This window comes from Ranitomeya variabilis, chromosome 5, assembly GCF_051348905.1.
Source record: "Ranitomeya variabilis isolate aRanVar5 chromosome 5, aRanVar5.hap1, whole genome shotgun sequence".
Lineage (NCBI taxonomy): Eukaryota > Metazoa > Chordata > Amphibia > Anura > Dendrobatidae > Ranitomeya > Ranitomeya variabilis.
In genome coordinates, this window is record NC_135236.1 from 474,223,159 (window position 1) to 474,246,715 (window position 23,557).

The window sequence follows — 23,557 nt, forward strand, 5'->3', positions numbered from 1 at the left end:
TTAAGTGCCACGTATTTAAGTGCCACGTATCCCACGAAGATTTTCCATGGAGAACAGACACATCCAGAGATATGTCTGCTCTCCACGGATGCAGCAACACACTGACAGGAGCCATAGTTCCTGTCGGTGTGTCACTGCGCATGCGCGAGCGAGTTTACCGGCGGTCATTGACCCCGGCACTCTCGCTTAACGGCAGTGCTGCGTGGGAAAGTTCAACGCAGCTGTACTGCTGTTAACCGAGACGCCGGAGTCATTGAGCTCCGGGACAGTACGCGATACACTGCTAGGAGCTTCGCTCCTGGCAGTGTATCGCCGGAGAGCAGCCGATCGGCGTGGGACACTCGTTTTATGGATTCTGCGGACAGGGAGTATGAATTTGCTTTATTATTTTGCGATTTTTTCCTGGAGGATCGAGGGCTTCGCCTACAAGTGTGCTGTTGGTGAGTATACACTCTATGTTATGTGTTGTATGTACTGTACTGTGTGTCATGTATGTGTATTGTGTGTAGGTGTTTGGTGTAACTTTACCATTGTGCTAAGTCGCCGGACACAGGGACAACTCTCCCATCCTAATACCGGATGGGAGTAGTAGTCCATACGGCGACTTAGCACAATGGAGGCACTAGCGTCGCATGGGGACACACACGCACACACACACACACACACACACACACACACACACACACAGACACACACACAGACACACATACCAAATCAATCAAACGGCCGACACGATCCCCATGCGCCGGTATGCCTCCATGTCTCTCCGCCCACGCACTTCCGGCCCCGCACTTCCGCCGGCTTCCCCGCACTTCCGGCTGCAGCGGTTCTGCACAACAAACCGCAGTAAAACCCGCAGATATATTTTTGATCTGCGGGTTTTACTGCGATTTTGACCTCACAATGGAGGTCTATGGGTGCAGAACCGCTGCGGTTCAGGACGAAGAATTGACATGCTCCTTCTTTTTTCCGGGAGCTATTCCGCACGGCTTTTTTTTTTAAATTTCCGGACCATGTGCACAGTGTGTCCTGTTTTCCATAGGGTACAGTGTACTGTACCCTGCATGGAAAACAGCTGCGGAACCGCAGCGGCAAAACCGCCGCGGTTCCGCGGTAAAAAACGCACTGTGTGAACATGGCCTAACACTTTCTATACTGTAAGTGTAAGGGTAGCAAATAGTCTTGGGACGGCTGTCAAGTGAAGAATGTTAAAGAGGTTGGTTACTTAGGTCACATTACAAAGTTAAGACACTATTAAGTCTACAATTTCTTGCACCTGCATATAAAAGCTCGTGCGTACAGAGTTACTCAGACAATCAGCCTTGGAACATTACAAGGGTCATTTCAAGATCATTGAGCAGTTGCAATGTGTAAATTATGTTTATTAATGCTGAATGCAACACAGCTTTATTTCTCTTTAAATGAAATGTAAACCTTCTGAAATCAGAAAGACTTTTTTTCCCCGAGAAATAGCACCACTCTTGCGTTTAGGCTTTGCCTGGTATTGCAGCTTTGAGTTGAGCTACAATATTAGGCACAGCTGTTCCTAAAAGTACGGAGTGCAGTTCTGACCAGTGTAAACAATGATGGAGAAACAACGATCCCAGGAGCACTGCAGACTCATTAAAACAGTTGATTGTCAATGGTGTTGAGAGTTGACCCCCACAATCTAACCTAAGGAACGAGTTTAAAGAAGTGAAAAACCTATTAATCAGCTGAATTACTATGGTGTTCGGTTCTGCGCCATTTCTTGATCATTTACTACATCATCCCTGTTCTTCACCTGAAGCACACCAACAATGCCGATAATGGTAGCAAGTTTTAGAACATTCACGTGAGAGATGTGAGAGCAGATTAATGAAGGATACAGAAATGACACACATTCAGGTAGAATGAGATGTGTAAACGGAAGTGTTCCTTTTTCTGACTGAATGGATTTGAAAACTGATAGGTCCATAGAATACAACAGGAAAGTCAATTTCCCTATTGTCTTAAATATCTTAGGCCACAATCACACTAGCAGTATTTGGTCAGTATTTTACATCAGTATTTGTAAGACAAAACCAGGAGTGGGTGATAAATCCAGAAGTGGTGACGTGTTTCTATTATACTTTTCCTCTGATTGTTCCTCTCCTGGTTTTGCCTTACACCTACTGATGTAAAATACTGACCACATAGTGAATGTGTGAATGTGGCAGTAAAAGAAGTTTCAGTCTTGGTGTACCAGTATCTAATGTAGTGTAAAGCAGGTGAAAACGTTTGTTAAGTACATTACATAAGGATGTATTCACACATGGTGTTGTGCAGCAGTTCTTGTTACGTAGGAAAAATAAGCCATTATTTTTCACACATTGGTCTTTAACAACCTTCACAACATTTGCCGTACATGTACGGCACATGTCAGGTCTCTCCCTTTGATGTGGGCTCTGGCGCTGAGCCTACATCTTTCTGGCACATGTCAGCTGCGGGTGGAATCAAAATCCACCCGTGGCTGTTAACCTGTTAAATGCCGTTGTCAATCTCTGACAGCGGCATTTAACATGATCGCGCCAGAAGCGCATTACTATTCCCGCCCATCGGCACCCATGTCACATGACTGGGGGTCGCCGACAGGTTGGCATGACAACCCGGGGTCTTAAACAGACCCCTGTGGTTGTCATAGCTGGATTGCTATGAGCACCGCCCAGCAGTCAGAAAAATAAAAAAAAATATGGCTTTGGGAAGAAGAGGAGCAATAAACAGAAATGTAAAAACGGAAAATGGATCGGGGGTGAAGGGTTAAGGATTATTTCCATCTCAGTCTTTTAAGGCTAAATAGAATAAATCCATCCAGGCACTAACTATAGGAAGTTGGGCTGTGGAGACAGCACATTGGTGCAGAGCTACGCTGTTTCCATAACTCACATTTATTTCTATGGGACTTACGGAATGAGTGTAGCTCAGTTGTGCTGAGCTTTTTCTGTAGCTCCACTTCCAGTGGTTTGTGTCTGTACTGAATTATTCCCATCTTAGCCCTGAAAGAGTGAGATGGGCATAACTATTTAACCCCTTTAACCCCCAGGCTGTTTGCACGTTAATGACCAGGCCAATTTTTACAATTCTAACCAGTGTCACTTTATGAGGTAATAACTCTGGAACACTTCAACACATCCTACTGATACTGATGTTTTTTCGTGACATATTGTACTTCATGATAGTGGTAAATTTTCTACGATATGACTTGTGTTTATTTGCGAAAAAAATGGAAACTTGGCAACATTTTAAAAAAATTTCAAACTTTTATTTTTTATGCCCTTGAATCAGAGAGCTATATCACGCAGAATAGTTAATAAATAATATTTCCCACATGTCTACTTTACATCAGCACAATCTTTGAAACATCATTTTTTGTCGTTAGGAACTTATAAGGGTTAAAAGTAGACCAGTGAATTTTCGAACCAAATGTTCAAAACCATTTTTTTAGAGATCTCATCACATCTGAAGTGACTTTGAGGGAACTATATGACAGAAAATACCCAAATGTTACATCATTCTAAAATCTGCTCTCCCTCAAGGTGCTCAAAACCACATTCAAGAAGTTTATTAAGCCTTCAGGTGCTTCACAGGAATTTTTAGAATGTGTAAGGAAAAAATGACCATTTAACTTTTTATCACCAAAATGTTACTTTAGACCCCAATTTTTTTTCACAAGGGTAACAGGACAAAATGGACCCCAACATTTGTTGTGCAATTTTTCCTGATCATACCGATACCCCATATGTGGGGTAAAACCAGTGTTTGGGCACACCGTAGGGCTCAGAAGAGAAGGAGCGCCATTTGACTCTTTGAATGTAAAATTTGCAGGAATAATTAGCAGACGCCATGTCTCGTTTGGAGAGCCTCTGATGTGCTTAAACAATGAAACGTCCCACAAGTGAAACAATTTGGAAACTAGACCCCTCAGGGAACTTATCTAGATGTGTGGTTAGCACCTTGAACCCCCAGGTGCTTTACAGAAGTTTAGAACGTTGATCCGTGCAAATAAAAAAAATCACCTTTTACAAAAAATGTTTTTTAGCCCCAAACTTTGCATTTTCACAAGGGTAACAGGAGAAATTGCACCATACAATTTGTTGTGCAATTTTACCTGAGTATGCTGAGACCCCATATGTGGGGTTAAACTACTGTTTGGACTTACGGTGGGGCTCATAAAAAATTCGCTTAGACGTATCCATATGTCTAAGGTCGGTAAGTACCAGGTGACCTGGGTGTATGGATACGTCAAAGGTCATGTAAAGGGGTTAGAGATCAATGTGTGATGAGTAATGCAAATCATTTGCAAATTTGCTCAACTTTTTAATATTGATTATTTTGATATACAAACTATATTATTGTATTTTAAGAAAAAAATACACTGGGAAAAATTTAACACAAACTGGACAATGATAAAATGTAATAATTAATACGTCTGTAATGTGGCACAGGGCAGTAGCCGTGGGAGAGGTACCATTCTCTAACGCCTTAGCATGTTACATGAAAGTGGAGGTCCTGGCTGGTTTGTGGACTTGTGCTGTGAAGGTTCTACACATGTGTAAGCTGCATGTAACCAATTTTGCTGGTTGGCAAAGACCAGGTGTTGGACAGTTCAATGAGAGAGACCACCATTGAAAAATAAACTTTTCACTGAACGGAAACTCGGTAGGGAAAATATACAAGCGATAGCCGGTACACAGTCTTATGAATCTTTCTTTTACAACTCAAATCATTTTCCACACAATATCCTTCCTTCAAGTGCTGGAGCAGATTTCAGCAAATCATGAGAGGGGGCTATGTAACAGATCCCATTGATTTTATATAAATGACCTGTTTCAGCCTGTAATCATTCATTTTCAGAAGCGTGATATGCAGTATGCAATCAAATTCAAGTTTTTGATTTTCCTCCCACGGGAATGTTTCTCCTAATGATCTCCTCCAATTGACCAAATCTAGTGATCTCATTAGCTTTAGAACAGTGCTTGCAAGCTCTATAACAAAGAGCTTGGAAGCACTGCGCTCCTTGTCTAGGAGACCACTGATAGACTACAGAGGTGTCCAGTGACCTAGGCAACAAGCTGTAAACTATAGAATTAAATATCTATCTGATCTTGAGAACGGAGAGAATTTTTAATAAGACGCACATTACAAAGTTGCTTGCTTTCACAAATATTTTGCATGTATATCAATTTAAGAAAATGAGATAAACCATTTATTGTTTTAGGAATGGAAAATCCATTTTAAAATGTAATGAGCACATTTTTTTTTATTCCAGCCAAAAAAATTTTAAGGTCAGTTGACAAACCCAATTTCTCACTACAATTACCTTTTCGTTACTTGAAGTACAGTCGAACTACTGATTGTGCTGCACATCATTATAATATAGCTTATATCTATTGTGGATTAATATTTTCTTAGCCATTCTGTTCTTTATTGTTTATTTTCAAATGTTTTTCCTTCAGGGGAACTTATAGCTTGAGCCAGACTGGGCAAAAAAATTTGGTGCCAACAGCTGAAAAAGCCCACAGGCCCCTCAACCAAACTATGTAAACAGCAAGGTCGAGGGACAGACCTGTGCCTAAAATAGCAGTAACATAGACTATTTTCAACTCCACTGATGGTTTTTAATGTTTGGCCTCAAATGTTGGTTCTTTCAAACTAAATAACTAAGTATGCCATGTGATTCAACACTGCTCATCTGTACTTGGGGGCATCGAGGCCATAGACTGCATGTTTGTAGTAGGGAGTGTATATTGTGACCTCCTTTAGGGCAGTGATGAATAAATGTATAAAACATTGATTTTATGTTAATAAATTCTAAGAAAAAAAACAATGGCTACTGAAGTTTTCTATTTTTTTGCCAAAATGTATCCAAAATGTTGCTGTAAAATAATGGTGTAAAATACCCGGTTTAGTTTTAAGCTACATTTAGGAATTCATAAATTTGCCACAGTGTGTTATAATTGATATACATACATGGCTTTATGTTTGTAAAGCGATTTTTGGACCGGTTCCATGGCAGATCGGCATCTGATACCGCAAGATCTTCTAGAAACTTTGGGAGCTCCTGCAAGATACATGTAATGAGGTAATATATCTATCACGAATTAATCAACTGTTTTATAATTTTCTACTATATTTTTTTACATCAAACTATTAATTGAGTACAGCAATTACCCTGGGTAATCATAAAAAGCAGAGCAGATATTGAATATTAATCTATAATGTACATATAGCCACACTTCAGAAAAATTTAAATCGTAGCGCCAGGAATGAAAAATTGTGGAATTATAGAAAATTGCAGGGTTATTAGACATGTTAATGATATGCAAATGGTAAAAATGAGTATGAATTCAGAAATATGCATACTTTCATGCCTCTGCATGTTACCAATGAGGTTGTGTAAAGAATTTTCTGCCACACTGAATGCAGTTGGGCAAATGAATCATTAAGATTTGCTTGGTGGGAAACAAATCCGGAGCCAATGCAGGCCTTGATACCACATTTAGGTCACACAGGCTGCTCACGGTAGCATGATCACTACGTGTCCTGGCATTGTCAGGTTGGAAAACTGCTCTTGGGACATTTTGGAGAAATGGCCGTACTACTGGTTGCATGACAAAATCAATGTAATGCTAAGCTGTAAGTGTACATGCAATGAAGGTTAGAGAGGTCCGGCTACCATATATTAAGCCACCCTTTACCATAATCCCAGCATTAGGACTGGTGTGATGTACCCTCAGGAAAGCCTTTTCATGGCATTGCCCACGTGGTTTCCAGACCAATCTCCAGCTATGACTACATTCAAGACATAAGCGGACAAATCAGTGAAGAGTGCAGGCCTTCATTCAAGCCTACATTGCCATCTTTCTCTTCACCATGATAGCCTCTGAGAGAACTGGCATGAGGTAAATTCAACAAATTCCACCTACTTCTAGGATTATAGTGTGGTGAGGCGTAACGTACAATAGCTGGACCCAGCAGGTCTTTATTACAGGTACATTAACAGCTCGCTGTTACATGGATTAGTTCATGGAACCAGCAGTATGGTCATTCCTTCAAATTGTTCTTGGAGTCAAGTTTCAACATGACAATGTCATGCCATGTTGCTTGTGCTACTGTGAGCAGGCTGCATTCCTGAACATGTTATCATGGCCGTAAGTGTCTCTGGACTTGTCCTCCATCTAGCATATCTGGGACATCAATGATAGATAATTGCAAAGGAAGCTGACAGTAGCGAATTTAGAATATTTGTGTGCCAAGCGATCATCATGGCGAAACATTCCTCAGACAATCATTAATAGCATGTATTTCTATGCATGGCACTCATACGTGATGCTGAATCAATTGAGATGTTTTGAAAATGTTGTTTCCATTTTTTTATAAATCCTGTGGTAAATATTCTATCGATCTTGTGATTTTCATAATTCCATTAATTTTTCTTTTTGGCTTTATAATTTCAATGTTGAGGAGTGAATATTAGACTTACCGTAATATGGCAGATGTATCAATGTAATTTCCCTAGTTCCTTAGTATAATTGCATTTAAAAGAATTGGCATTAAACACTTTTCCCATTGCCAAAGATAATTTATACAGCCCTTTATATTAAGATTTAACACTATTGTATCCCTTTTGGGACCACAACTATGAATTTAATTTTGCCATCACTTTATAATATGGTAATAACAATTTAAAAAACTAAGTAACTTAAAATTTAAAATAATTGCCAAGCGATATACTTAAAGGAAACCTCTCACCTTATTCATTCTATCCAAACTACTTGCAAAGTGAAAGACCAGTCCATCACCTGCAGTGACACTGGGAAAAGCTGGCCGACTAGCTGGAGAAAAGACTAGTCCAGCACCATCAAATCTTTAAAGTATATTTTCTTTCAAATGCAAGAACATTTCAAAGAAAAATTTACCTGGCTGCAATTGTCAAAGGAGAGGATGTGGAAAACCACAAAATACGACCAAAAAAGATCCAGGATTAATTTAATAGAGAAAAAAGTTTATTTGGACAGGTCATGGCGTTCTTTTGCACTTTTGCACTTTTCTGCTTATGTTTGCACACGTTCCCCATGGAATCCTAATGTTGTCCAAATAAAGTTTTTTCTCTATTAAATTAATCCTGGATCTTTTTAGTCGTATTTTGTGGTTTTCCACATCCTCTCCTTTGATTAATGTAAATAGCGACTGATCCATTCAGAGTCCATTATAATTAGCGTATATGATTGAAATAAAAACACTGATTGGGTTAATGATATAATGCTGCTAAGTACTATTCTTGTTCTGGCTGCAATTGTGCAGGTTCTTATTCATGCTGCTCGTAGGCAGCATCAATCAGGTGACAGGTTCACTTTAAAGAAGCCCTTCTAAAAAAAATGTCTTCCATAACACCTTAGTACTATGAAAGCAGTATAATATAGGTAAACATGTGTTTAAATATTTACCGATTGTCATTTTGTCCAATTCCCAGCACTATTATGACCCTCTTCTGAACCATATGCCTACAATTCAGTGTGGATAAACACTTGCTTTATCAATGTAAGCTTATGAGAATCACATCAAAACTATATAGTTTTAGATTGAAAAAGTGACTTCCGGTCTACAAATAATATGCTATTTCAGTTAACTTGTCATAACTGTGGTCACATCGTTCAGAAAAGAATCAAAAGGGCACTGGGAAGCGGGGAAGATGGCAAACAGTAAGCATTGAAGCACATGAACATTACACTACACATATATTGCCAAGGGAGTATGGAGAAACATTTATTCCAGGACCACATTTTTGCTTTCTTGGCCTTTTTTCAGACAATATGAATGATAACACCAAAACTTTTTCTCCACTCATGGTTAGTGGTTGGTTGAAGCCATTTATTGTCAAACTACTGTGTTTTCTCTTCTTAAATTATAATGACAACCCAAAACATCCAAAGGACCTTGATCAAAAGCTCACATACCCCATTTCTTAACACTGTGTATTGCCCCCTCTAACATCAATGACAGCTTGAAGTCTTTTGTGGTAGTTGTGGATGAGGTTCTTTATTTTCTCACATGGTAAAGCTGCTTACTCTTCTTGGCAAGAAGTCTTCAGTTCCTGTAAATTACTGGGCTGTTTAGCATGAACTGCGCGCTTGAGATCACCCCAGAGTGGTTCAATGATATTAAGGTCAGGAGACTGAGAAGGCAACTCCAGAACCTTCACTTTGTTCTGCTGTGGCTAATGACAGGTCGACTTGGCCTTGTGTTTTGGATCATTGACATGTTGGAACATCCAAGTACATCCAATGCGTAGCTTCTGGGTTGATGAGTGCAAATTTGCCTCCAGTAACTGCTGGTAATGTGCTGCATTCATTTTTCATTCAACTTTGACCAAGTTTCCTGTGCCATTGTAGCTCACACATCCCCAAAATATCAACGATCCACCTCCATGCTTTACAGTAGGAATGATGTTCCTTTCATCATAGGCTTTGTAGACCTCGCTCCAAATGTAATGTTTATGGTTGTGGCCAAAAAGTTACATTTTGGTCTTATCACTCCAAATTACATTGTTCCAGAAGTTTTAAGGGTTGTCTCTATGCTGTTTTGCATATGGTAGGGGAGATACTTTGAGGTATTTGTGCAGTAATGGCTTTCTTCTGGCGACTCAACCATGCAGCCCAATTTTCTTCAAGTGCCTCCTTATTGTGCATCTTGAAACAGCCGCACCGCTAGTTTTCAGAGAGTCCAGTATTTCAGCTGATGTGATTTGTGGGTTTTTCTTTGCATCCCAAACAATTTTCCTGGATAGTTGTGGACAAAATTTTTGTTGGTCTGCCTGACCGTGGTTTTGTTATTACAGAAGCCCTGATTTTCCATTTGTTAATCACAGTTTGAACGCTGCTGACTGGCATTATCAATTCCTTGGATATCTTTTTGTATTCCTCTCCTGTTTTATACAGTTCACCTACCTTTTCCCATAGATCCATTGACAATTCTTTTGCTTTCCCCATGACTCACAATCCAGAAATGTCAGTGGCTGGATGAAAGATGCAAGAGTCTGTCTGGATCCCCGAAACTCACTCAGCTTTTATGCACACACTCACTGATTACAAGCAAATAGGTCACAGCTGAGGATGTTACCTTTAGTACCATTCAAATCCATTTGTGTTAACTTCTGTACATGTTATCAGGCCCAAAACACCAGGGTATGCAAACTTTTTATCAGGGTAATTTGGATGTTTCTTGTTGTCATCATGATTTAAAATGAGAAAACACAGTAGTTTGACAATAAATGGCTTCACCCAACCACTAACTATGAGTGTAAAGTTTTGGTCTTATCATTCATATTCTCTGAAAAAGGCCAAGAAAGCAAAACCTTTGAGCACAACTGTATTTCTTTAACGGTGTGCTCACTTGTAATTTATAAACTATAAAAAGCTGATTAAGATCAATATTAAATCTTGATAACGTTTTTGTAAATGCTGAAGAATCAAATTTCCTGCAGTTGTTTCATAAACTTCCATCCAGTTTTTTTTACAATACAAAAAATAAATTCACAATTGTTTGCTGCTAGAGATTTTTTCTTTTACTTTACTAAGTTTGATCAAACTATTTGATAAGGTAATGTAGCATGTAAATCCCAAATCAGTGTAGCTTTACTGTCCAAACAATTACCCGGGTAATTGGGTATTGATTATCAAGGCTGCAGTTTTTCTTGGTCTCACATGCTTAAAATGGACATGAAATGTGACACATGACAATTACTGGAGAGCTTGTGATGTTGTGACAACTGTTAGGAACATACCGAAAATTCTTCTTGAAATTTTAGGTTGTTATTGGCACACAGCTCCTCAATGTGTTGCAGAAAGGTTTTCTTGCTCACAGGCCTAGGGAGAAAGTACAGGATTCAATTACATGTAGAATAACTCTCTGCAATGACTAATTCAAATGATCGAGTCGTGGTATCATAGCTAGTTATTCGGAAAGTACTGTACACCGTCATGTTATTCTGGACACTTGTTTGTGAGCAGTGATTTTGCTCTCACAATGCCGAGGTTATTCGGCCGCTTGGAGCTAAAACACACGCATGCAAGTTTCACCCTAGAGAGACAAAGCCTTTCTCCAGTTACCATGCAATTAGTCATGCTTTTATGATTTATATGCAGGTTGTCCTTGTAAATGCATGAAAAAGCACCATACATTAACTTTCATCACACTATTAAATCTGCAGGCTCAGAATAGAAAAAAAAACACATCACAACTTTGGCTAACTTACTTGAGTGATTTCCTATAACTAAGCAACCTGCAACAGAGATTATGTTATAATACGTGCAAACAGATTTGCTGCACATTCGGTTGAATTATTTCATTATTCATTTATTTAACCCCTTGTGATTACAAAAATACCACGCAACACACATGTAAACACACAAAACTGCATGCCACACTTATTCTATATTTCTTACTATATAAGCATATATTTAGGCTGCATGGGTGAAAAATAAAACTACTGCGCTTAACAGTTTAAGGGAAGTGGATGTGATTTCATGGAAACTCCTTACAACTACGGTATGTTTAAAGACGCTGTAGAACTGTGCGTAATTTGGGTCTTTTTCCCTGTAGTTTTTTATACGCAATCACATTTTTTTTTGCTCCCTATAAAAAATGTGATTGCGTTTTTAAGTGCAGAATTTCAGCAGTTCAGTACTTATTAAAAAAAAAAAAAGTAAAACATGTTGAATCGAGTTTAAAAAAAAAAAAGCAGAAATACAGCAAAAAGTCAATAATCAGAGCAGATTACATATTTTAGTTCAGACAATTACAAAAGAAAAGAACGGGAAAAAAAGGAGCGTTTTGACATGTGATGATATGGTCTTATACAAATATGTAGTGGTTTTCAACTGAATGGCACAATAAGCAGCAAGAATCACTGTATACATTGCTAAATACAATCCAATTATAGTTTGGGTAATTAACCCCTTAGCACCCAATGACGTGCAGTGTCTGTCATTGAGTGCCTCCCCCTGTTTGGTGCGGGCTCCGGCGATGAGCCCGCACCTTTTCTGGCACATTACAGCTGATCTGATCAGCTGCCATGTTCTCCTAACAGCTGCGGGTGGAATCACGATCCACTAGCGGCTGTTAACATGTTAAATGCCGCTGTCAATCACAATCCACCCACAGCTGTTAACATGTTAAATGTGTCTGTCACTAATCCCGGCCATTGGCGCCCATGTCACATGACCGCGGGTTGTCGATGGGTTGGCATGACAACACGGGGTCTGCAGCATAGCCGGATTGCTATTGCAAGTGAGCATTTCATCTACATAGAGCAGGACTGAACCCTGCTCTTTGTAGCACAAGCGATCAGATGATCGCAGCTTCTAGTCTCCCATGGAGACTAGTATAAAGTGAAAAAAAATGTTTTTAAAAATATTTTTTAAAAAAAGCATATAAAAGTTCAAATCAACCCCCTTTCGCCCCATTCATAATAAAACAATAGAATACAAATAAAAAATACACATATTTGGTATCTCTGAATTCACACTGCTGAAAACTTTTCAAAAGGGCACACTTCTATATATATATAAAAAAAAATAATAATAATTCTACATTATGGACAATCCCTTAAAGAATTGGTATGCTCGGACTATAATATGACCCAAGGAAATATAATCTATAAACGTTTTTCACTGTCATAGAATTGTTTATATTTTATCATGGCTCTAATGGACCCCCTATAGGCACTCAACCATTACAAATGAAACACTGACCACTCTGACTTTTGATGTGAATTATATGGTGGTGGTGATGCATCTTTGTCATGGCCTTTACAGTAGCATGCACCAGGTGTGGGAACTAAAAAAAGCTATGGACTGCAAGAGCATTTGCAATCACTATTGCATGTGGAGTTAAGATACATATTAAAAAACAAGGATTTCTCTGCACTGAGAAAGCTATGACCTACACATCACTACTACAGGAGTGGGTCCATCCACCATATTATTAATCTGTGGCTGAGGAAGGGGAGACCTGATAACCACCTTTTGACAGCAATGTTATACTGTATGTCCATCACGTTGCAATGATGACATCGAGCCAGGCTATTCAAAAGAAGAAAAGCACGGATTCTGGGAGGTAATAGGCCGTTCTCATGGCTCCTGTGAAGCGGCCACAGATTGCTGATGTGGCCAGCGGACTTGCTCCTGTGAATCACTTCTCACCAACAGTAATCACCACCTCGGGTTACGACCCTAAAACACCACTGATAAGTCCTCATTACAGGAAGTTTGTCATCCCAAAATACATTTTAAATGAACTACACTGTGTTTTAGGGGACTTAGCGCCTATAAAAACCATAAAGCACTGTAGTTGGTACTGCTGCAATGCCTCACAAAATGACATTTGATATTTTTATGCAACTGAAGGGGCTTCGGTGCACGCATTTCATGGGCAAAACGTTTGGTGAGTTGTTACGCCCCTTCATTTTGCATGTTGGGGTTTCTCCCCTTCTGATTGCCAATGCTCTCTTCCCATAGGAAGTAGTGCCTAACGTCAGCTGGCTTGTGCGCACACTGACACAGCCTGTGCCCGGCTGTTGTGAATTTGGATTCTGGGCTCCCCCGGTGGCTACTGGTGGAATTGAACTTGTGTCATCATCTTCCCTGTTCACCTGTTCTCATCTGATCTGGGTGTCGCTATATAACCTGGCTTCTCTGTTAGTTGCTTGCCGGTCAACAATGTTATCAGAAGCCTCTCTGTGCTTGTTCCTGCTCCCAGACATCAACTAGATAAGTTGGACTTTTGTCCATGTTTGTTTTTGTTTTTTGGTTCCAGTTCACAGCTGCAGTTTCGTTACTGTGTCTGGAAAGCTCTTGTTGATCAGGAATTGCCACTCTGGTATTATGAGTTAATGCCAGAGTTCTAAAGTAATTTCTGGATGGTGTTTTGTTAGGGTTTTCTGCTGACCATGAAAGTGTTCTTTCTGTCTTCTGCTATCTAGAAAGCGGACCTCAAATTTGCTAAAACTATTTTCCTGCTGCGTTTGTTATTTCTTCTAAAATCACCGCCAATACATGTGGGGGGCCTCTGTCTCCTTTTTGGGTATTTCTCTAGAGGTGAGCCAGGTCTTATATTTCCCTCTGCTAGCATTATTTAGTTCTCCGGCCGGCGCTGGGCATATAGGGATAAAAAGTAGGACATGCTACCTGGCTACTTCTAGTTGTGCGGTAGGTTTAGTTCATGGTCAGTACAGTTCCCATCTTCCAAGAGCTTGTTCATATGTAGGCTTATGCAATGTTCTCTGGCCATGGAGATCATGACAGTTTGACCGGCCCACTAAAGGGTTAAAATCTTTGGCTGAGAAAGGAGAGAAATAAGAAGTCTGCTGAGAGTTTTTTTTTTTTTTTTTTTTTGTGCTCTTAATTGGATCACTTGCCAGTCTGTCTATGCTGCAGTCTTTCTTTTTTTTCTCTCTCCTTCTAATCTTTGAATGGCTCTGTGTTCACCTGTTTATAATGGATCTTCAGAGTGTAACTGCAGGTTTGAATAATCTCACCACGAAAGTACAAAATTTGCAAGATTTTATTGTTCATGCTCCGGTATCTGAGCCGAGAATTCCTTTGCCGGAATTTTTCTCGGGGAATAGATCTGGTTTTCAGAATTTTAGAAATAATTGCAAGTTATTTTTGTCCCTGAAATCTCGTTCTGCCGGAGACCCTGCACAGCAGGTTGGGATTGTGATTTCCTTGCTCCGCGGCGACCCTCAAGACTGGGCTTTTTCATTGGCACCAGGGGATCCTGCGTTGCGCAATGTGGATGCGTTTTTTCTGGCCTTGGGGTTGCTTTATGAGGAGCCTCATTTGGAACTTCAGGCAGAAAAAACTTTGATGTCCCTATCTCAGGGGCAAGATGAAGCTGAAATTTACTGCCAAAGATTCCGTAAATGGTCTGTGCTTACTCAGTGGAATGAGTGTGCCCTGGCGGCTACTTTCAGAGAGGGTCTCTCTGATGCCATTAAGGATGTTATGGTGGGGTTTCCTGTGCCTGCGGGTCTGAATGAGTCCATGACAATGGCTATTCAGATCGATAGACGTTTGCGGGAGCGCAAACCAGTGCACCATCTGGCGGTGTCCACTGAGAAGACGCCAGACAGTATGCAGTGTGATAGAATTCTGTCCAGAAGCGAGCGGCAGAATTTTAGACGGAAAAATGGGTTGTGTTTCTATTGTGGGGATTCTACTCATGTTATATCAGCATGCTCTAAGCGTACTAAAAAGCTTGATAAATCTGTTTCCATTGGCACTTTACAGTCTAAATTTATTTTGTCTGTGACCCTGATTTGCTCTTTGTCATCTATTACCACGGACGCCTATATCGACTCTGGCGCCGCTTTGAGTCTTATGGATTGGTCCTTTGCCAATCGTTGTGGGTATGATTTAGAGCCTTTGGAGACTCTTATTCCTCTGAAGGGGATTGACTCCACCCCATTGGCTAATAATAAACCACAATACTGGACACAAGTAACTATGCGTATTAATCCGGATCACCAGGAGATTATTCGTTTTCTGGTGCTGTATAATCTACATGATGATTTGGTGCTAGGATTGCCATGGCTGCAGTCTCACAACCCAGTCCTTGACTGGAGAGCTATGTCTGTGTTGAGCTGGGGATGTAAGGGGACTCATGGGGACGTACCTTTGGTTTCCATTTCATCATCTATTCCCTCTGAAATCCCTGAGTTCCTGTCTGATTATCGTGACGTCTTTGAAGAACCCAAGCTGGGTTCACTACCTCCGCACCGCGAGTGCGATTGTGCTATAGATTTAATCCCGGGTAGTAAATACCCAAAGGGTCGTTTATTTAACCTGTCTGTGCCTGAACATGCTGCTATGCGTGAATATATAAAGGAGTCCTTGGAAAAGGGACATATTCGTCCATCGTCATCTCCCTTAGGAGCCGGTTTTTTCTTTGTGTCAAAAAAGGACGGATCTTTGAGACCATGTATTGATTATCGGCTTTTGAATAAAATCACGGTTAAATATCAATACCCATTGCCGTTGCTGACTGATTTGTTTGCTCGCATAAAGGGGGCCAAGTGGTTCTCTAAGATTGATCTCCGTGGGGCGTATAATTTGGTGCGGATCAGGCAGGGGGATGAGTGGAAAACCGCATTTAATACGCCCGAGGGCCACTTTGAGTATTTGGTGATGCCTTTTGGTCTTTCTAATGCCCCTTCAGTCTTCCAGTCCTTTATGCATGATATTTTCCGCGAGTATTTGGATAAATTTATGATAGTGTATCTGGATGACATTCTGATTTTTTCGGATGACTGGGACTCTCATGTCCAGCAAGTCAGGAGGGTTTTTCAGGTTTTGCGGTCTAATTCTTTGTGTGTGAAGGGTTCTAAGTGCGTTTTTGGGGTTCAGAGAATTTCCTTTTTGGGATATATTTTTTCTCCCTCTTCCATTGAGATGGATCCTGTCAAGGTTCAAGCTATTTGTGATTGGACGCAGCCCTCTTCTCTTAAAAGTCTTCAGAAATTTTTGGGCTTTGCCAACTTTTATCGTCGATTTATTGCTGGTTTTTCGGATGTCGTTAAGCCATTGACCGATTTGACTAGACAGGGTGCTGATGTTGCTAATTGGTCCCCTGATGCTGTGGAGGCCTTTCAGGAGCTTAAGCGCCGTTTTTCTTCTGCCCCTGTGTTGCGTCAGCCTGATGTGGCTCTTCCTTTTCAGGTGGAGGTCGACGCTTCTGAGATCGGAGCTGGGGCAGTGTTGTCGCAGAAAAGTTCTGACTGCTCCGTGATGAGGCCTTGTGCCTTCTTTTCCCGTAAATTTTCGCCCGCTGAGCGGAATTATGATGTTGGGAATCGGGAGCTTTTGGCCATGAAGTGGGCGTTTGAGGAGTGGCGCCATTGGCTTGAGGGGGCCAGACATCAGGTGGTGGTATTGACTGACCACAAAAATTTGATTTATCTTGAGACCGCCAGGCGCCTGAATCCTAGACAGGCGCGCTGGTCATTATTTTTTTCTCGGTTTAATTTTGTGGTGTCATACCTACCGGGTTCTAAGAATGTTAAGGCGGATGCCCTTTCTAGGAGTTTTGAGCCTGACTCACCCGGCAACTCTGAGCCCACAGGTATCCTTAAGGATGGAGTTATTTTGTCAGCCGTTTCTCCAGACCTGCGGCGGGCCTTGCAGGAGTTTCAGGCGGATAGACCGGATCGTTGTCCGCCTGATAGACTGTTTGTTCCTGATGATTGGACCAGCAGAGTCATCTCTGAGGTGCATTCTTCTGCATTGGCAGGTCATCCTGGAATTTTTGGTACCAGGGATTTGGTGGCAAGATCCTTCTGGTGGCCTTCCCTGTCACGAGATGTGCGAGGCTTTGTGCAGTCTTGTGACGTTTGTGCTCGGGCCAAGTCTTGTTGTTCTCGGGCTAGTGGATTATTGTTGCCCTTGCCTATTCCTAGGAGGCCTTGGACGCACATCTCGATGGATTTTATTTCAGATCTGCCTGTTTCCCAGAAGATGTCTGTCATCTGGGTGGTGTGTGACCGTTTTTCTAAGATGGTCCATTTGGTTCCCCTGCCCAAATTGCCTTCTTCTTCCGAGTTGGTTCCCCTGTTTTTTCAAAATGTTGTTCGTTTGCATGGTATTCCTGAGAATATCGTTTCTGACAGAGGAACCCAATTTGTGTCTAGATTTTGGCGGGCATTCTGTGCTAGGATGGGCATAGATTTGTCTTTTTCGTCTGCTTTTCACCCTCAGACTAATGGTCAGACCGAGCGGACTAATCAGACCCTGGAGACATATCTGAGGTGTTTTGTGTCTGCTGACCAGGATGATTGGGTTGCTTTTTTGCCATTGGCGGAGTTCGCCCTCAATAATCGGGCCAGCTCTGCCACTTTGGTGTCCCCGTTTTTCTGTAATTCGGGGTTCCATCCTCGATTTTCCTCCGGTCAGGTGGAATCCTCGGATTGTCCTGGAGTGGATGCTGTGGTGGAGAGATTGCATCATATCTGGGGGCAGGTGATGGACAATTTGAAGTTGTCCCAGGAGAAGACTCAGCTTTTTGCCAACCGTCACCGTAGTGTTGGTCCTCGGCTTTGTGTTGGAGATTTGGTGTGGTTGTCTTCTCGTTTTGTCCCTATGAGGGTCTCTTCTCCTAAGTTTAAGCCTCGGTTCATCGGTCCGTATAAAATATTGGAGATTCTTAACCCTGTTTCCTTCCGTTTAGACCTCCCTGCATCCTTTTCTATTCATAACGTTTTTCATCGGTCGTTATTGCGCAGGTATGAGGCACCGGTTGTGCCTTCCGTTGAGCCTCCTGCTCCGGTGTTGGTTGAGGGTGAGTTGGAGTACGTTGTGGAGAAAATCCTAGACTCCCGTGTTTCCAGACGGAGACTCCAGTATCTGGTCAAGTGGAAGGGATACGGCCAGGAGGATAATTCTTGGGTCACTGCATCTGATGTTCATGCCTCCGATCTGGTGCGTGCCTTTCATAGGGCCCATCCTGATCGCCCTGGTGGTTCTGGTGAGGGTTCGGTGCCCCCTCCTTGAGGGGGGGGTACTGTTGTGAATTTGGATTCTGGGCTCCCCCGGTGGCTACTGGTGGAATTGAACTTGTGTCATCATCTTCCCTGTTCACCTGTTCTCATCTGATCTGGGTGTCGCTATATAACCTGGCTTCTCTGTTAGTTGCTTGCCGGTCAACAATGTTATCAGAAGCCTCTCTGTGCTTGTTCCTGCTCCCAGACATCAACTAGATAAGTTGGACTTTTGTCCATGTTTGTTTTTGTTTTTTGGTTCCAGTTCACAGCTGCAGTTTCGTTACTGTGTCTGGAAAGCTCTTGTTGATCAGGAATTGCCACTCTGGTATTATGAGTTAATGCCAGAGTTCTAAAGTAATTTCTGGATGGTGTTTTGTTAGGGTTTTCTGCTGACCATGAAAGTGTTCTTTCTGTCTTCTGCTATCTAGAAAGCGGACCTCAAATTTGCTAAAACTATTTTCCTGCTGCGTTTGTTATTTCTTCTAAAATCACCGCCAATACATGTGGGGGGCCTCTGTCTCCTTTTTGGGTATTTCTCTAGAGGTGAGCCAGGTCTTATATTTCCCTCTGCTAGCATTATTTAGTTCTCCGGCCGGCGCTGGGCATATAGGGATAAAAAGTAGGACATGCTACCTGGCTACTTCTAGTTGTGCGGTAGGTTTAGTTCATGGTCAGTACAGTTCCCATCTTCCAAGAGCTTGTTCATATGTAGGCTTATGCAATGTTCTCTGGCCATGGAGATCATGACACCCGGCCACCTGCGCACAATAGTCGGAGTGTTGAGTTCCTTGACTCTTCTCTGCTGACACTGCTCACTATACTGATTCTCCCAGAGCACACACAGCGTCAGTTTGCATCCTCACACATGCTGGCTGACATTAGGTAATGCTCCCTCTGAGAAGAAAACGCTGTCAATGTAAAGTAGGGAAGCCTCTAGCATTCCAAATGAGGTGGCGTAACGGTGCACCAAACTCTTGGCCACATCAACAATGCAATAAAGTCCCTCATTTGCAGATGAATTAATAAAAGTAATGACTTATTATGATTTAGCATGATTTTTATGAGGGCTAAGTCCAATATATTGAGCTATAGCTTGTGTAAAATATATTTTGGAGGTGACAGTTCCCTTGATGAGGATTACAGGAGATGTACTTTCAGTATTTAGAACTTTCTAAACTATTTCTGTACATGCTGTTACATGCTGGCATAATGTTCCTGATGAGCCTCAATCCGCCGCTATAAATAAAGCTGGCACTGTTAGAATAATTGAGTAAAGTTGGTAAATATAAAGTACACATTGTTAATCATTTTCCTATTTCCATTACTGTTTTCATATGACATTTACTACATGACCGACATTGTGACTTGATGTTGGCATCAGAAGATTGCTACACATATATCATGAGGGCTCTAAACTTAAGCTTCCAACTTTATATTTTAAATAAACCTGGTTTCAAGAGGATCATTAGTAAACAACATTCTGGTCATTTTGAGCACATGCGTGACTCAGCAAGGGGCCGATTGGCTAGATTTGGCTATAATTCTACCTATAAATGCTGTACATGCTAAGTCATAGCACATAAGTATATTATTATTGTAGGTAGGAAATGTATGAACAAAAGTAGACATCATTCCTACCACACCCAAATTTATCTTAAAGGGAACCTGTCATCTTTGTTAAGTTGCTGTAATGTTGATTCAATCCTTAGCTTTCTTTTAGAAATCCTTGTTTTGGATTTAAAGAAATCCATGTTCAAATCTCTATGCATATGTGCCTCAAGTATGGCATGGCTGGCACTGCACTGCTCTCCTGCCTCTCTTTCTTATTCCCCACCTCCTTCCTGAGACTTTTTTCCAGTGACCTACTTCCCCCACTCGAGATCTAGCACAAGCACCGTCATTGCCAACGGTTTGCAGATTGCACCAAACACTGACAGTCTTCTTCATGATGCCCTGAGAAATAATGATGCTTGTGCTAGATCTCAGGTGAGGGAGGCATGTCACTGACACCAGAATAACCTGTCAGTTAGTGGCAGGAGGCAGGCAGCGGGTGGGCACTTGTGGCTCATTTGCATAAAATATTTGACAATGGATTTCTCTAAAACAGAACCACAGACTTCTAAAAGAAAGGGATGGATTTAATGAACATCACAGCAACTTTACATAGATGACATTAGTTTTCGTTATGAAAACCTCATGCGAGGATCACTTTAAGGTGCCATTAGAATAATGGACAAATCAGATGGTCACTGCCAAAATTGTAATGAGCTTAATTGTGACTCAATGGTTAGCACTCGTTGCTTTGCCATGCTGGGTTCACATCTCACCAGTGACATCATCTGCATACAGTTTGTATGTTCTCTTGTGTTTGTGTGGGTTTCTTTTTAGGAAAACCTAATAAATTACGCAGGTCAACAAAAAAATTTTTTTTTCTGGTGTCCAAAATATTTTAATGAATTTGGGGTATTTTTGGGGTGCTGATTCTGAATATGCTATCAGTTTTGCCAGATTCGCTCAAGTTTTTGAGATTTTTGGTATCTTATTTATAGCACTTGTTGGTAAATGCGACGCATCATCTCATTAATTTCTTTGGATTAGTACTTGAACTGAGCAGTTCTCAATATAGTTTTGTGTTAATTAGTGTTCTAAAAGTTTGTTCATAGCTTGATTTTTGCACTAACTTTATGTTGTTGTCTGTTTTCCAGTGAAAAGCATGAACTCATCAAGAAGAAGTTGTCTTAACGATCCAGACTCATTCTGTTACATTTGTGGTGAATACACACTGCCAAAACATAGAAGAAACATAACAGACTTCGTAAAAAAAGTGTATTTTGCCTATTTTGGGGTTATGCTTGGGGACCAAGACAAGTTTTGGGCACCACACATAGTGTGCAAAGCATGTATCGAATTATTACGAAAATGGAGCAAAGGACAAAGAAAAAGCTTCAAATTTGGTGTTTCAATGGTGTGGAGAGAGCCAAAAAATCATCATGATGACTGTTATTTATGGTAAACACAGGTACAGGCACATCTTCACAATGAGGGACAGGCCTTCTTGCAGATTCCATGTTACTCCCATTTTCGTTTCTTATGCTTATTGAATCCTTGCACTTGCACTGCACAGAAATAACAGTCATCATGATGATTTTTTGGCTCTCTCCACACCATTGGAACACCAAATTTGAAGCTTTTTCTTTGTCCTTTGCTCCATTTTCGTAATAATTCGATACATGCTTTGCACACTATGTGTGGTGCCCAAAACTTGTCTTGGTCCCCAAGCATAACCCCAAAATAGGCAAAATACACTTTTTTTACGAAGTCTGTTATGTTTCTTCTATGTTTTGGCAGTGTGTATTCACCACAAATGTAACAGAATGAGTCTGGATCGTTAAGACAACTTCTTCTTGATGAGTTCATGCTTTTCACTGGAAAACAGACAACAACATAAAGTTAGTGCAAAAATCAAGCTATGAACAAACTTTTAGAACACTAATTAACACAAAACTATATTGAGAACTGCTCAGTTCAAGTACTAATCCAAAGAAATTAATGAGATGATGCGTCGCATTTACCAACAAGTGCTATAAATAAGATACCAAAAATCTCAAAAACTTGAGCCAATCTGGCAAAACTGATGACATATTCAGAATCAGCACCCCAAAAATACCCTAAATTCGATGAAATATCTTTGGCACCAAAAATGCTGTTGACCAGTGTTATGTGTAATGGAGTATCAAAAACAACTCAATCTCGAGTCTGTTTACTTTCCCTGTTAATACATGAAAATTACCGTAGTACTTGAGATGATGTTTATTCATCTTCGTCATACAAATTAACAGGGCCCAAGTAAGATGGTGATGTTGATGGGGGACTTAGTGGAAAGCTAGATGAACTCTTTTCCACCATTATCTAATGTAAATGACTATATTTAACAAAATTCTCCATATTAACCTTACTTGGAATGACACTGCTTTCTTACCGCCAATTTTGCTCTAAAAACTGCCTTCTCACTTGTCAGACCACTGCTTTAATTAAATGAAAGCCATGTTCTTTCCCCCTATATCTTGTCCACCTTATGGAGAAGCTGGACAGCATCGAGTTAAGCGATTTCATACATTACAAATATCCCTGACAAGTAAGAACATATTGCTGTCTTTGTTTCTTTTCAGATATAATTCGACATCCTACACCCTGCCTAAGTAACCTTTACCTCTGTGCACGTAGACTAACAAATGTGTCTGCAGTAAGAACGCTTATTTCCATGTCAACCATAAAAAATCTAATTTATGGATGCATGTGGCCGAATATTACATTTTGGGTATTTGTGTGTCAGTCTTTTTTTTTATTATTATATAAAAGAAGAAAAAAAAAATTTTTTTTTTATTTTAAACTGTGGATATCCTTTATTTGGTGTACAGTTTCATGTCTGGGGTTTTAGTCTAGAAAAGGTCTTATTTTGCTCATATTACAGTTGAGGCGTACACTGAGAAACCATGCATTTCTGTTGCCAAAGCAGATTAATGTCACAGTGTCATATAAAGCAGAAATTGATTTCTTAACGGAGAATGGGTACATGAACTTAAAAGGGAATTACCTTATACATATTAATATCACAGTAAAATCCGGTGTCTTGGGGAGTTTATTGTATACTTTACACATGGGCTTAGGACTTGGTCAAATATCTAAGCGCTTATGACATCATAACTGTATCTTGCTATGCATAAAAGGAAACTGTGAATGGTACTTAAATAGTACTGAACAGCTAAATTGCATATATTGTTTACATAAGTATCTTGTATTCTACAAAATTCTGCAAAATTTGCTGCTTACAATGAAGCCCTAATCACAGAGGTTTGTATTGATCATGCAGCTGTGCTAGCTGTAAGGCAAGGTTAGTACTTTCTACATATGTAGAATATATATAAGCATATACGACTGTAGTTATTCAAAGTAGTTATGATATGGACAAAAATTCAAAGCAAGACTAATACACACATATGTCCC

The 23,557-nt window shown here is 40.6% G+C and overlaps 1 protein-coding gene across 1 annotated transcript in view; it reads right to left on the reverse strand.

The window, feature by feature from the left end:
• Positions 1 to 23,557, reverse strand: part of PTPRQ (protein tyrosine phosphatase receptor type Q) — a 677,639-nt gene that overhangs the window by 19,464 nt on the left and 634,618 nt on the right. The window contains exons 43-45 of the mRNA XM_077265498.1: positions 11,273 to 11,299; positions 10,802 to 10,883; positions 5,989 to 6,079 (exon numbers count right to left, since the gene is read on the reverse strand). Coding sequence (XP_077121613.1) covers positions 5,989 to 6,079; positions 10,802 to 10,883; positions 11,273 to 11,299 — 200 coding nt within the window. The remainder of the gene's footprint in view (positions 1 to 5,988; positions 6,080 to 10,801; positions 10,884 to 11,272; positions 11,300 to 23,557) is intronic.